General features: G+C 35.4%; 1 protein-coding gene across 1 annotated transcript in view; it reads left to right on the top strand.

Moving 5' to 3' along the window:
• The window catches only part of LOC128642456 (interferon-induced very large GTPase 1-like), a 118,643-nt gene that overhangs the window by 3,240 nt on the left and 101,850 nt on the right, over positions 1 to 13,553 (top strand). The window contains exon 3 of the mRNA XM_053695226.1: positions 669 to 1,964. Within this exon, the coding sequence (XP_053551201.1) occupies positions 683 to 1,964 (1,282 nt within the window). The 5' untranslated portion in view covers positions 669 to 682. The remainder of the gene's footprint in view (positions 1 to 668; positions 1,965 to 13,553) is intronic.

The raw sequence follows: 13,553 nt of genomic DNA, 5'->3' as shown, positions 1-13,553 counted from the left end.
GTGCTTTATGACTTTTGCGAGGGAATATTTAGCTGCTCCTCTGACACTGTGATTGAGAACTCTTTACCTCTTTGGGTTCTCTCTCTCTCTACTCCTTTTCTTTATTCTTGAACTAGGTATGTTCCTGTAGAAAGAGGGATTCAGGACTTGGAGGAACCCTATTATTAATTGCAGACCCACACCTCATTAAAGTCGTCTGATCTGTGTGCCAGCAAGTAACTTCACTATGTCTTAAGATTTGTTGCCATTTCCCCTTCAGCAAGGATAATTTATGTTAATCTTTGTGATTTGAAATAAATTTGTCAGGTACAGGGGAATGGGTCCATGTGGCCTCATGCTTAAAGAAGTTGGGCATCACTGATTAAGACCATCTTGACCTATACATACATCAATATTGTGTTTAAAATCCAGGACCATATTATGTATAAACAGGTCCACATGCTTTTTAACTTGTCATGAGAGAAGGCTCAGACTAGGAAAGAAAAATGTGAAAGGCAGGAAAGAGAGAAATCAAGAACAAATTAAGGAAATACAAAACAACAGTGATGAGATGCAACTGTAGAAGTTTTCTAATCAAATAAAACTAAACATTTTACAGTTATTGTAATTTACTTTAATTTTTGGATATACACAGAAGGGCCTTCCATAATTTTGTTATTTATTTGCAGGCTATAATTTAAGAATGGATTCTAATGAAAGCACTTTACAAGCTATAACAAGTCTACAAACAGCGGGAGAAGCATCTCAAACAGATGAAGACTCACAGACCCCAATCTCCCTAGAGGAAACAGATGGATACGCAGATAGCACTGTTACTGATCAGCAAATAGATAGAGACACACAGGTCACTGTCACTGATCAGCAAATGGATAGAGACACACAGGAAGCTGGTACTGATCAGCAAATAGATAGAGACACACAGGTCACTGTCACTGATCAGAAAATTGATAGAGACACACAGGGAGCTGTTACTGATCAGCAAATAGATAGAGACACACAGGTCACTGTCACTGATCAGCAAATAGATAGAGACACACAGGAAGCTGGTACTGATCAGCAAATGGATAGAGACACACAGGGAGCTGTTACTAATCAGCAAATAGATAGAGACACACAGGGAGCTGTTACTGATCAGCAAATAGATAGAGACACACAGGGAGCTGGTACTGTTCAGCAAATATATAGAGACACACAGGGAGCTGGTACTGTTCAGCAAATATATAGAGACACACAGGTCACTGTTACTGATCAGCAAATAGATGCAGACACACAGGGAGCTGGTACTGATCAGCAAATAGATGCAGACACACAGGGAGCTGGTACTGATCAGCAAATAGATGCAGACACACAGGGAGCTGGTACTGATCAGCAAATAGATGCAGACACACAGGGAGCTGGTACTGATCAGCAAATAGATGCAGACACACAGGGAGCTGGTACTGATCAGCAAATAGATGCAGACACACAGGGAGCTGGTACTGATCAGCAAATAGATAGAGACACACAGGGAGCTGGTACTGATCAGCAAATAGATAGAGACACACAGGGAGCTGGTACTGATCAGCAAATAGATGCAGACACACAGGGAGCTGGTACTGATCAGCAAATAGATGCAGACACACAGGGAGCTGGTACTGATCAGCAAATAGATGCAGACACACAGGGAGCTGGTACTGATCAGCAAATAGACAGAGAGGCCTACACAATTCTTACCCAGATGAGAAGTGAATTAATACAGATTTTTCAGGAGGATGTGGACAGTTTGTTTGATGAACTGGATGCTTTGTTCAGTCTCAGTTTAGAGGATTTTATGCTCCTGAATCAAGTTGTTGTTAGCCCAGAAGAGAGGACTGAAATGCTGTTAAACCTGATACTTCAGAAGGGGGAACCTGCCTGCCAGACATTCCTTCAGCATCTAGAGAACATGATCCTTCAGTTTCCATTATTGTCTTCCCTGTCACACAGTGAGTATGGTGCACGTTCAGTATTATTATATTAAATAAACTCATGCAAATATTTTTAAAATTGTTTTAAATTCTATATAACTTACCAGAGATATAGAGGCCTATTTAAGAAATGTCTTGCGGACCTGATCTGACAGTGCGGATCACGTCCGCAAGACATCGCTGAATGCGGAGAGCAAGTAAGACAAGGGTGCAAGGTGCCAGGGTGCTGGGATATACTGCTGCTCCTTTTAAAGTTTTAAAAAATTTAAATTATGAAGGCAAATTATATTCAAAGAACATTCTATCATGCATATGTAAATGTGATATGTACAAAACAAAAGAGAGCATTTTATTATATCACTACTCGATAAGCATGCCCAGAGGGCAGTCTAATTATTTTTTAAGCTACAGATGTAGAAACAACGCATTTTGTAACTCTGTTTTTGTATAAATATTTAAGCTACAGGTGTAGCAATACTTTATTTTTTATAGACTACTGTTTTAAATATATCAAAAATATTTTATATATAATAAACTACAGATATAGCAACACCCTATTTGGACAAACTACTATCCTAAATAAATCCAACATTTCTGCTCTTCAAACTATGTTGTATATTTCTTTATATACAACATTTTTAGTAAAACAGGCATCACTTTCAGTTATTAATTTCCCTTGTTCTTGTCCGTCTATGACCTTAACTTTGACATCTGCAAAGCTTTTTACCCAAGAAAAAGCCACATATAACTGTCCATGGCTGAAAACTGGCTCTGGCAAATAGATGCCAACTCTTTCTAAAGTTTCGAGTTTATGTCAAAAAAGAAAAGAAACTTATTTGACAGAAAAAGGTTTGCACTTGTTAGCACTTCTGTCTCCCTAAAGTGAAAACATTACTTATTTCAAAAGGTGACAACTTAGTCCAAATTAAAACATAACTTTTATTGAAAGCATTTCTGTTAAAAAACACACTGTATAATTAAAAACACAAAGAGGTTTAGAATAGTGTTTAATTGTATATATGTACAAGTATTAAATAATTCATTCAGTGGTATGGACACTTGTTGAATTCAAAGTGTTAACCTCTGGTTACTCAACCCCTAAATTAGAGGATACTGAAAGCGGAGAGAATATCGTTAATTGGGTACTGTTTGCTATTTGTAAGTGATGTGATATATAAGGATAGAACGATATCACTAGGTGTCAATACTCATGGATTTCATGAATCTCTGACTAAGTAATATATATACATCTATAAATTAGCACTAAAACCTTGTTAGGGTGATATTGATAAGTATCTCCTTATAAAGGGACTCAAAGATATCTTTGATTCTAAGACAGATAGATTTCATTGCACTGATGTGTATTCGTCTAAGATTCAGTCTTATGACTTTTATTAGACTTGCATTAATGTGGTGTCATTTACCATACCGAAATCTAAATGTGAATCTATTTAATTAATACCTTGTAAACAAAGTATTGTGTGTTCACCTATATAGGGTAAAATAAACTGATTGTATATTAGTAGTATATCACACGACATTCATCGCTGTCATGGATACTGGTTAATTATGATACAGCCAATCGCCTATTCAGCAAGGTAATGGCCTTCAAATAAGTCTGTATATATATGAAATTTGCACCTAAGTCTTAGTCATAGTATGGTCTCCTTAGGTGGTGACTGAAATATTAATGTCAAAAGTAAATGACTGATACAAGTCCCACTCGTTCTTAAGATAGTTATACAATATTGAATTCACCTATTTATGCATAAGTTAATATTTCTAATCCTCACAACGAAATAATAGTTATGAGAATAGCGGCCAACTTATTTATTGATAAATGCTAGATCCATATATATCTTTTTTTTTTTTTTTTTTTTTTTAAATAAATTTTTATTGAGGTTAGGAATGTGTGATAACAAGCATATTGAAGTACAAAAAATCGTATACATAAAAACAAGGAAGTAACATAATTGTATAGCCACAGTGCACAATCAAATCTGTTGCTTCACAGGTATGCAGATGGTACTAAAGAAAAACCTCACATTTTCTGTTTAATTATATAGAGAATGAATGCACCTCCATAGTTTAAAGGGGCCACTCATGGGCCCATGCAGATTAAAAGACTCAAGAAGATGCTCTAATGTTCAACATGGTCACTCTTGGACCTGACTAAGTAAAAATAATAAAACCAAAGAACAAGGCATACATGAAACTCTGTGTTGTTACAGAATATATAGAGATAACATGGCATAGAAACAATAGAAGGAAAGAATATACAGTGCAATATTGTCTAACATACTACACAGATATAGGGCTGTATACTGTACTAGAGGCATGAGACTATTAGAAATTTAATGTAGGAATTATTGGAGTATTCAATGAATTTAATAAGTAGAGTTTCCTCCTCTGTAGTGGTAGATTTTAACCATGGTCAGGCTCTATAATACAGCAGTCTCAATACAATACAGGGATGAGAACAAATTCAAGTGTAAATTGGACCTTAAACAACCTTTCTGTAGGAGCGAGTTACAAGCTTTGCGTTTCTCCATGCACCCCGGTGCCTTTATAAAGAGTTCCCACAAAATCTCTAATCAGTACCTTTAGAATGAGAGAGGCATAAGGTGCTGTCCAACTGAGGGTGAACTGGTCTAACACCTAAACAGGAGGATATTTTGAGGGGCAGTTACGATAAATTTAGCAACCTCACATCCATATCCGACAGTTCATAGATATAGAGCAGGGTGTCACGCCCGGGATAGCGGGTGTCCAGGTATCTACCTTACTCTGCCCATAGAACAGTGCAACAGCGGCCCTTTGCATCAGAAAACAGCCATGTGGGGGATAGTGAAAGCAGGTAACTGCCTCTGTTCCAGCTCCTGCACATCAAGCGCTTCCAGACCTCCAGGATCCCATCTGAAGTATGGTGATGCTGCCAGACCACGGAAGGATTGGGAGAGGGGGCAGAAGTTTCTGGGAGCTGCTGTAATCGCCGGTCCGGTAGTGGGGCTCCTCATGTAGCCGGTTTCTGTCCCTATAGCCTCGGGAGTGTTGCCGCTGGCACCACTTTCCGTGGTGTAGAGATAAGGATCAGCGGAGTCAGCGGCCCACATAGTCGCTAGTTGAGAGCTGACAGAGTCCTTGGTCATATTTGGTATCCCCTTGTATACAGAGGTGGCGGACAGTTGCGGGCGAGCCCAGTTATTTGCGGCAAGATCCTTGTCGGGCAACGCCTTTTCACGGCCAGGCAAGATAAATGTGTGGAGCCCTTTTTTCCTCTGTGGGCTAGCAGTTGCAATCCTTGAAAGTGCAGGAGTTCCAGCAGCGGCGTTCGGGAGGTCACCCACACTGTCCCGTCTGGTATCTAGACAGATAGTTTGTGCGGCAGTGATACGCGGTGATCCCCATTCTGATTCCAGCCGTGAGCAGAACTGTAAGTAGTGGAAGCTTAGGAGGCGCTCCACTTCCTCCAAGATAATCTGGTTTGTGGCTGCCATAGTGTAAAGGCGACCAGTACGTCAGAAGGCTCCTTTGCAAGGAGGTATTGAGCAGCCGACAATGTGGGCTGCGCGACAGTGATTGCCCTTAGGAAAGTCACTGGGGGGGTTCTGAGAAGGCCTCAGCCTTTGAAAAGCTCCGGTAACCTTAGCTCCACACAATCCTAGAGGTGAGGGTATCAAATGAGAGCTGAACCTATGATAATCCTAAATCTAGCAGTTTGAATCCCCAAAGATGACTTTTTCTGGCGATATTTAGTTATCACAGCAGGAAGGTGTGAGCAGCCGACAGTTTTGCGTCCAAAGATGGCCGCCGCCCGGAAGTCCCCCTCGATCCATATATATCTTAAAAGGATCAACCCTATTGTCAAGGGGAAATAGGAGTGGGTAATGCTCTAATTACTTATTTCGGCATCTTGCGACTAATATGTATAACATCCATTCTTTGAAGTGTTGCAATATTCACTATGCAAATTGGTAACTATCTTACAATATAAGAGCAGACATTGTAATTAATTTAATGAACTGCTGATGCAGCAACTTGCGACTACTATAAATATGTATGCATAACGCTCTCCCCTCATTCAGCTATATACAGTAACATCTGTCCAAATATTGAAGTATTTAATCAAATTGTATGTAACAATATCAATAAATTAGGGGGATATTTTAAACCTCAAAATTTATCTCAACAAGAAAGAAAAGCTTTGAAGGAAATGGAGTCCTGGGATGATGTCATCATTAGGAATGCAGACAAAGGAGGCAACATAGTGATTTGGCCCAAGGAGATCTATCTGAATGAAGCAATCTCACAACTGAAAAACAAATATAATGTCTTGCTATAAAGAATTATGGGGTAATCCCACTACAGTATTCCATCAACAATACAATAGATTACTCAAACAGGCAAGACATAATGGTCTCATCACAAATAAAGAAAATACATTTCTTAAAGTGTGTAACCCTAAAACTGCAACATTTTATTTAATTCCCAAAGTCCAAAATAATAGTGAAAAACCCCCAGGCCAACCTATTGTCTCTGGGAATGACAATTTAACAGAAAGAGCGAGTCAATACATAGACCTGAGATTGAGACCATTCCTAACTCAACTGTCCTCCTATGTCAGGGACACCATGGAAGTCCTACAGTTAAAGTTTGTCCTTAAGATTTGTTAAAGGTCATTACGAATGCTAATTTAACTGGAAATTGTCTTCTTTGTAATACAAAAGGAAGTTCTGTATTACTAAGTCTATTCGTGGAGGGAAAACATTTTTTCCTTCAGCTGTACCTGTTAATACTTTCGCAATAATTAAATTTTCACCCAAAGCTTTCACAACCAATCTGGTGCCATTACAAAGACCTCTTTTGCTGTTAAGATTAAGCAAAAGCATAAAAATACTACCTATTTTAAGATTGAGTTTATGAACTGGCATTCCAGAAGGAGCCAATTCATTTAAAAACTCAACTGGTTAATTATCCCTATCTTCCTGTGATTCATCATCAATGGAATCAGTACTTAAGTAAGTAGAGGTTTCACCTTCTAACAAACTAAGAACTTCTTCATTGATTTTAGCAACATCACTATTTTTTGGACATAAAATGGTCATTTTTGAAAACTTAAAAGCATCAGAATCTTTTAACTCTTCACCAAAAATCTCCTTTACAATGGAGTCTTTGCAGATCATTTCGGATGGAATTTCAAAGATGTCTTCATGAAAACCATGCTTGTTTGTCAGTAGTCCATCTCCAAGCTTTAAAAGCCAAGAGCTAAACTCTGGATCAACAGATCGTACATTATTAGTCAGCTTCAAAAGTTTAAACTTATGCCAGAGTGGATTACATTTTATTCTGGCTTCAACTATAGCTGATCTACTTTTGTGTGCAACAACAGGAAGAGTTTGTCTGAAATCACGTCCGAGCAGAATAGTTTTGCCTCCAAAAGGTTTGTTGTTATTCATCAACTCTTGAAGGAGTGTGTCAACACATCTGAGTGCATCACTGGAAGACATGGTTGATTCATCCCAAATAATAATCTTTGCAGTACAGATAATTTGTGTATCATTAGAAGTTTGCCTCATGGAACAGGTTCAAGTATCCAACAAAGGAACTGGCAACTTAAACTGCAAATGGTATGTTCGCCCACCTTCAAGCAAATTTGCCACAATACCTGTTGAAGCAACTGGTAATGCTACCTCACTATTTCCTCTAAATGTCCTCAATAAAGTCTTGTATAGGTAGGTTTTACCACTACCACCAGGACCATCAAGGAAATAACACCATTGTGGTAAAGTTTCATTTTCTGATGCAGCAATGATTTCTTCAAAACTTTCTCTTTGTAGGTCATTAAAAGATGCCTTCATTTGAACTCAGTATAACTTTCAAAAGAAGCATCGTAGAGATCTCTGAGATTTTCAGGTAAATTGTTTGGAGGATTTGGTAAACCAAAATCTGAACAATTAAAATATCCTGAATATCTCTAAGTGCATAATTTAAACAATTTTGACACTCTGATGTGTGACCTGGGTGTTTTGAAAAGTCAAAAAGTTTTTCTTTGTACTTTTCAAAAAGCTCTTTAGCATTTGGTAGAGATTCTAAAGCACAAATATGAGCAAAAAGCTCTCTAAAGCAGTGAAGGCATAATTTTACTTGCAGCTTCTTGAAGAGTTAAATCCCATGATTGATCATCTTCAAAAAGACAACGTTTTTGAGCTGCTTCTTTAAAGGTGTGAAATTGAACACCATCAAATGTTCGGATATCTTTAAAAGAAGTTACTCCTTTAACATGAAGTAAAAGCAAGCATAACAAAAATCTCTCAACATCTGAAATTAAACTTACAGAGTACATGCAGCCAATAGTGTTATTTGCTCAATCTTGTACTATTTTTTTCCATGTTGTTGTCTTTTTATGGAAAACAAAATGCTGAGGAATATCAGTGTAAAGAAATGCATGAGCTGACAAATCTTCTTTGTTTAATTTAAACCAAGCAGTCAAAGTTGTGTCTCTATAATGTGTTCTTTCTACTGCAGTTTCAATATTGTCTTCAATAAAATATACTGACTGTTCTCCAGGAAGGTGAACTTGTAATCGCACAATGGTATGCGATTGATGGTGCATATGAAAGCCAAAAAGCCGCCATGCTGCTTCTGGAGCACTAAAATATCTGGAATCCATAAATGAACTTATCTCATCTTGAAGAAGTGTTTCATGTTCTTTAATTGCAATATTTGCACAGTCATGCCCTTTATAAATATATTTAAATATGTACTTTACACTTTTTATAGAAGCACAGCTTTCAATATTAATATGGCAGTTGTATTTTAATGTCAAGTATGGGTTTTATGGTATAACCCAAGAGTTATCAATTTTTTTACCATTTTTTTCAATTGAAAGACTTTTTTAGCTTCTCTTGTAACGTGGATAACCATCTACATTGTATAAAGTTTCTTCTTGGAAAGATTTTGGAAATTGCTTAGAGCAAACCCCATCAACCATACATGGAGATCTTAAATTATGCTCCCCACAGGGCCCATGTATCATGTGTTTGGTAACAATTGCATGTAACCGTGGATTGACTTCAATGTCAGGCATTTCTGCACATATAAAGCTATCAATTACTTGTGCATTTGTAGGCTTATCTTGTGCACATAATATAAGCAAAACATGTGCATGAGGTAATCCACGTTTTTGAAATTCAATTACATGAGCTTTGGCAGCTGGTTTACCAAAAACATGTTTCTTTGTGATATCATCAAGAAGTTCTTGAAGTTTTAAATGAAAAACTCTTGCCACTAAATCAGGTCAAAATTCAACTGCTTGACCTTCTTTCAGATTATCAACAATTTCAGACCATTTTGGGTTACATGTCATAGTTATGAAAAAATCAGGCTTCCCATACTTTCTTACAATAGCCATGGCATCTTGGTAATTCTGTACCATGTTTCTGGGACTTCCCTGGAATGTAGATGGAAGTATAACTGCTTTGCCTGGAAGTTAGCCCTGCTCTGCAGCTACACTTTAAAGATGGTCCATGAGACCTGTATACTTTTCAACCCTTAATTTTGACTGATTTTGTCTTGCATAGTTTAAATGATTAACCAGACCAAAAACAGACTCCGGATAGGTAAAAGAACCGTTTCTTTATTCTCCATATAAAAAGTCAAACATCAGGCATAAAAACAAGGGCACAGAACAAGGGTAGACTCAGTCTGACATGTTTCGGCCTTGGCTGGCCTAGTTTAAATGATTACCTTCTGTTTTAACATATGCATCTACAAAGTACTGCTGAGTCAATTTGCCATCACTCAGAAATGGGTTAAACACGTGACGAATGGAAAGTATATATCCAAAAAATTGCATTTGTGTGACCCTTTCTCTTGGCTTTGTTAAGGATTGAGTTCTTATATTTCTAACAATAGTAGGGTTGTGATTAAAGGGATATTCCAGCCACAATTGGAAACCACATGGGTGCATTTCGGTATTGCACAGAAGCATTTTTGTAATATACATGCATTAGCAAAAAGGCTTCTAATAAAAGCTATAGCTGTTTCAAAAGTGTATTTAAGTATGCACCGTGCACCAGCATTTTAAACACAGAACTTGCTCGGAGAGCCTAAGGTGCTTGTACCATCTGGTAAAGACTCAATTTGTTAATTGCTGACATGATACAAGCCCCAGTGATGATCTGAGCAGCTGCAGTATTTAAAATGTAGGTGCACTGAGAATTTCTAGCTATGCTTCACATGCACGTGCAGAGAAAAAAGTTTACACTAAAACAATGATAACTTTTAGTAGAAGCATTTTTGCTAACACATGTATATTGCAAATATGTTTCTATTCAAATATGTAATTAATCTATGTACATTTAAATTTTGACTGGAATGTCCCTTTAAGTTTCATTTTAGGTGACCAACTTTGATCCCCAAAAGGGAAAAGAAGTGGATACAACATTGGCTCCAAATTTGGATCTAAAATACTTATCCTTTCTGGGGTTTTTTCATTGTTTGTACTTCGGCAATGAATAATAAGATCTCGCTCAAGAGGAGGTTCACCATCTGCATTTTGGAAAATAATAGCTACCTCATTATACCGAGGAGCATTATATCTACGTTGATCGTTTTTGCGTTCTCGTACTATTGCCATGGTCACAGTTGCAGGTGTGACACCATTTTGAGATGCATCTTCTAAACATTTCTGTTCTACTTCATACAACATTTTACATGCTTCTGCAAAAGCATTGTTTAAAGCCATAAAAGAACTCAACTCAGTCATTAATTCAGGGTTGCAATTTGTATTTTCATCAATCATAAAGCGCTGTTGTGCAGCCTCATCTGGATCAAGAATATACAGTTGTGCAAACTTTCTATTATCCTCATTGGAAGGATGTAGTGATCCAGTTCTGTGATATATTTGTCCATTAATTCTAAAACAGTAAGGGCCATAACCGGGAGGAGGAGCAATATTCGCCCCCATTGAAGCAAATGCTAAAGAATTATTAAAAGATCAAATAGTTTTGTAAAATGTATTTGAATGTTTATGACTTTCTGTCATTAAACTTTCTATTAAAACTTTAATAGGTTTAATATTTACTTTTCCTTTGCTGCAGCATTGACTAAATCATTTGTCTAATGGCTGCTCTTTTGCAAAATGTAATGCATCACAGTTGCTGCATACAACATTTAGCTCTCCACAGTTATGATGATCAAATGAATCATCATATCTTGCAAGTGCTACAATATGTTGAGTATGTTTTGCCAAATTTCCACTATGTTTCCTTTTATTTTCCCTTTCTGTATTGCTTATGCTAAGCTGATTTTGTGTTTCTGATTGTTCATTTTCTGAACGTGCCTTTCTATAAGCATAAGTATTTTTTTGTTGTTCTTTATGTCTCTGATTTTCTGTCATATTTGCTCTCTCTTTTCTTTTCTGAACTGCTTTTGCTTCCCTTAAATGGGCCCTTTCTTCATCAGTTTTTTATTTTTATTTATTCTATCTCTCTCATTTCGTCTCTTTCTTGCATCAGATTGTTCTTCTACAGATAACTTTCTTTAAAATTATTTTAAATTTTTTGATATATATATATATTGAAAATACAGCAGTAGCAAAACCCAGACTTATTTAATATATATATATATATATATATATATATATATATATATATATATATATATATATAAAAAACACCCTTATATGATTTCTTTTTAATTTTTATTAAGCTACAAAAGTAGCAATACTGTATTTGAACAATCTGTTTTAATATATATTTAAATTATGCTACTGCTAGAGTAAAACCCTATTTCAGGGATCTACTATTCTATATTTATAATTAATATACAGGCGTATAAACACCCTATATGGTTACACTTATTTAAAAGTTATATACAGTATATATTGAACCTACAGGTGTAAAGACGTCCTTATTTGAATATACTGCTGTCCTAAATATATTGAAAATATGTTATTTCTAATAAAGCTACAGGATATATAATAAAGCTACGAAAGTAGCAAAAATGTATTATGAAAACTGTATTTTTAAATATTTCTACAGGTGTAGTGACGGCCTTTTTTATGTTCAACTGTCATATATATATACATATACAGTATATATCAGTTTAGCCAAACCTTTTTTGCCAAACTTATTGAAAATGTGTATGTGTATATATATATATATGTATATATGTATGTATGTATATATATATATGTATGTGTGTGTATATATATATATATATATATATTATAACCAACAGGTATAGGGATAACCTTATCTGGATGGACTTTTGTCCTAAATATATGTATAATATATTATTTTATTATTTTTAATAAGGCTACAGATGTAGCAACAACATTTATTTATGTTATAATGTTACAGATATAGCAACACTTTATTTAGTAACGCTGCTTTTATCTATATTTATAAATTAATCTACAGGTGTATTATATATATATATACAGTATATATATATATATCCTACAGGTGTAACAACACCTTTATTTGCTGTCCTAAATATATTAAACATTTGTTATTTATAATAAAGCTGCAGGATATATAATAAAACTACCAAAGTAGCAAAAATGTATTATGAAAACTGCTTTAATCTATATAAAAATATTTCTACAGGTGTAGTGACAGCCTTTTTTTTGTTCAACTGTCCTATATATATTATATATATATATATATATATATATATATATATATATACATATCAGTTTAGCCAAACCCTTTTTGCCAAACATTAAAAAATGGGTATGTAATATATATATACAGGTGGTCCTCGTTTTACAACGGTTCAATTTACACCGTTTCAGAATAACAACCTTTTTTTCCAGTCATGTGACTGCTATTGAGAAGCAGTGCATTTATTAAAATAGCCAGTAGATGGAGCTGTCCGCTTGTGTTGCAGCACAGCCAAGCAAGCTGAAATTAATCAGTTTAACCAGACCTGAGCTATCGAGCAGATTTCAAAAGAACAAGATCTTCCTGTCTATATATCAGTCCAGATTGTAATGCATAGAAAGAACTGTTTGCAGACAAATGCAAGTGAAGTCTGTGTTGTGTGATTATTTTATTAAGTTTATAATGCTGTTTAGCAACTTAGTTTAATTATATATTCTGTGTTGTGTGATTATTTTATTAGGTTTATAATGCTGTTTAGCAACTTAGTTTAATTATATATTCTGTGTTGTGTGATTATTTTATTAGGTTTATAATGCTGTTTAGCAACTTAGTTTAATTATATATTCTGTGTTGTGTGATTATTTTATTAGGTTTATAATGCTGTTTAGCATTTAAAGTCTTCATTTCAAAGCTTTAAAAATAATGTATTAGGTGTTACTTATGACAATTTTGAGAGGGGCCTGGAACCTATCTCCCTCACTTCCCATTGACTTACATTATAAACTGGGTTTCAATTTACAATGGTTTCAATTTACAACCATTCCTTCTGGAACCTAACCCCTGGCGTAAACTGAGGGCTACCTGTGTGTGTGTGTATGTGTGTATATATATATATATATATATATATATATATATATATATATATATATATATATATATATATATATATATATATATATATATATATATATATATATATATATATATATATATATAT

The sequence above is a fragment of the Bombina bombina genome, chromosome 11 (genome assembly GCF_027579735.1).
Source record: "Bombina bombina isolate aBomBom1 chromosome 11, aBomBom1.pri, whole genome shotgun sequence".
Classification (NCBI taxonomy): domain Eukaryota; kingdom Metazoa; phylum Chordata; class Amphibia; order Anura; family Bombinatoridae; genus Bombina; species Bombina bombina.
This window is presented reverse-complemented; position numbering and strand designations above follow the sequence as displayed.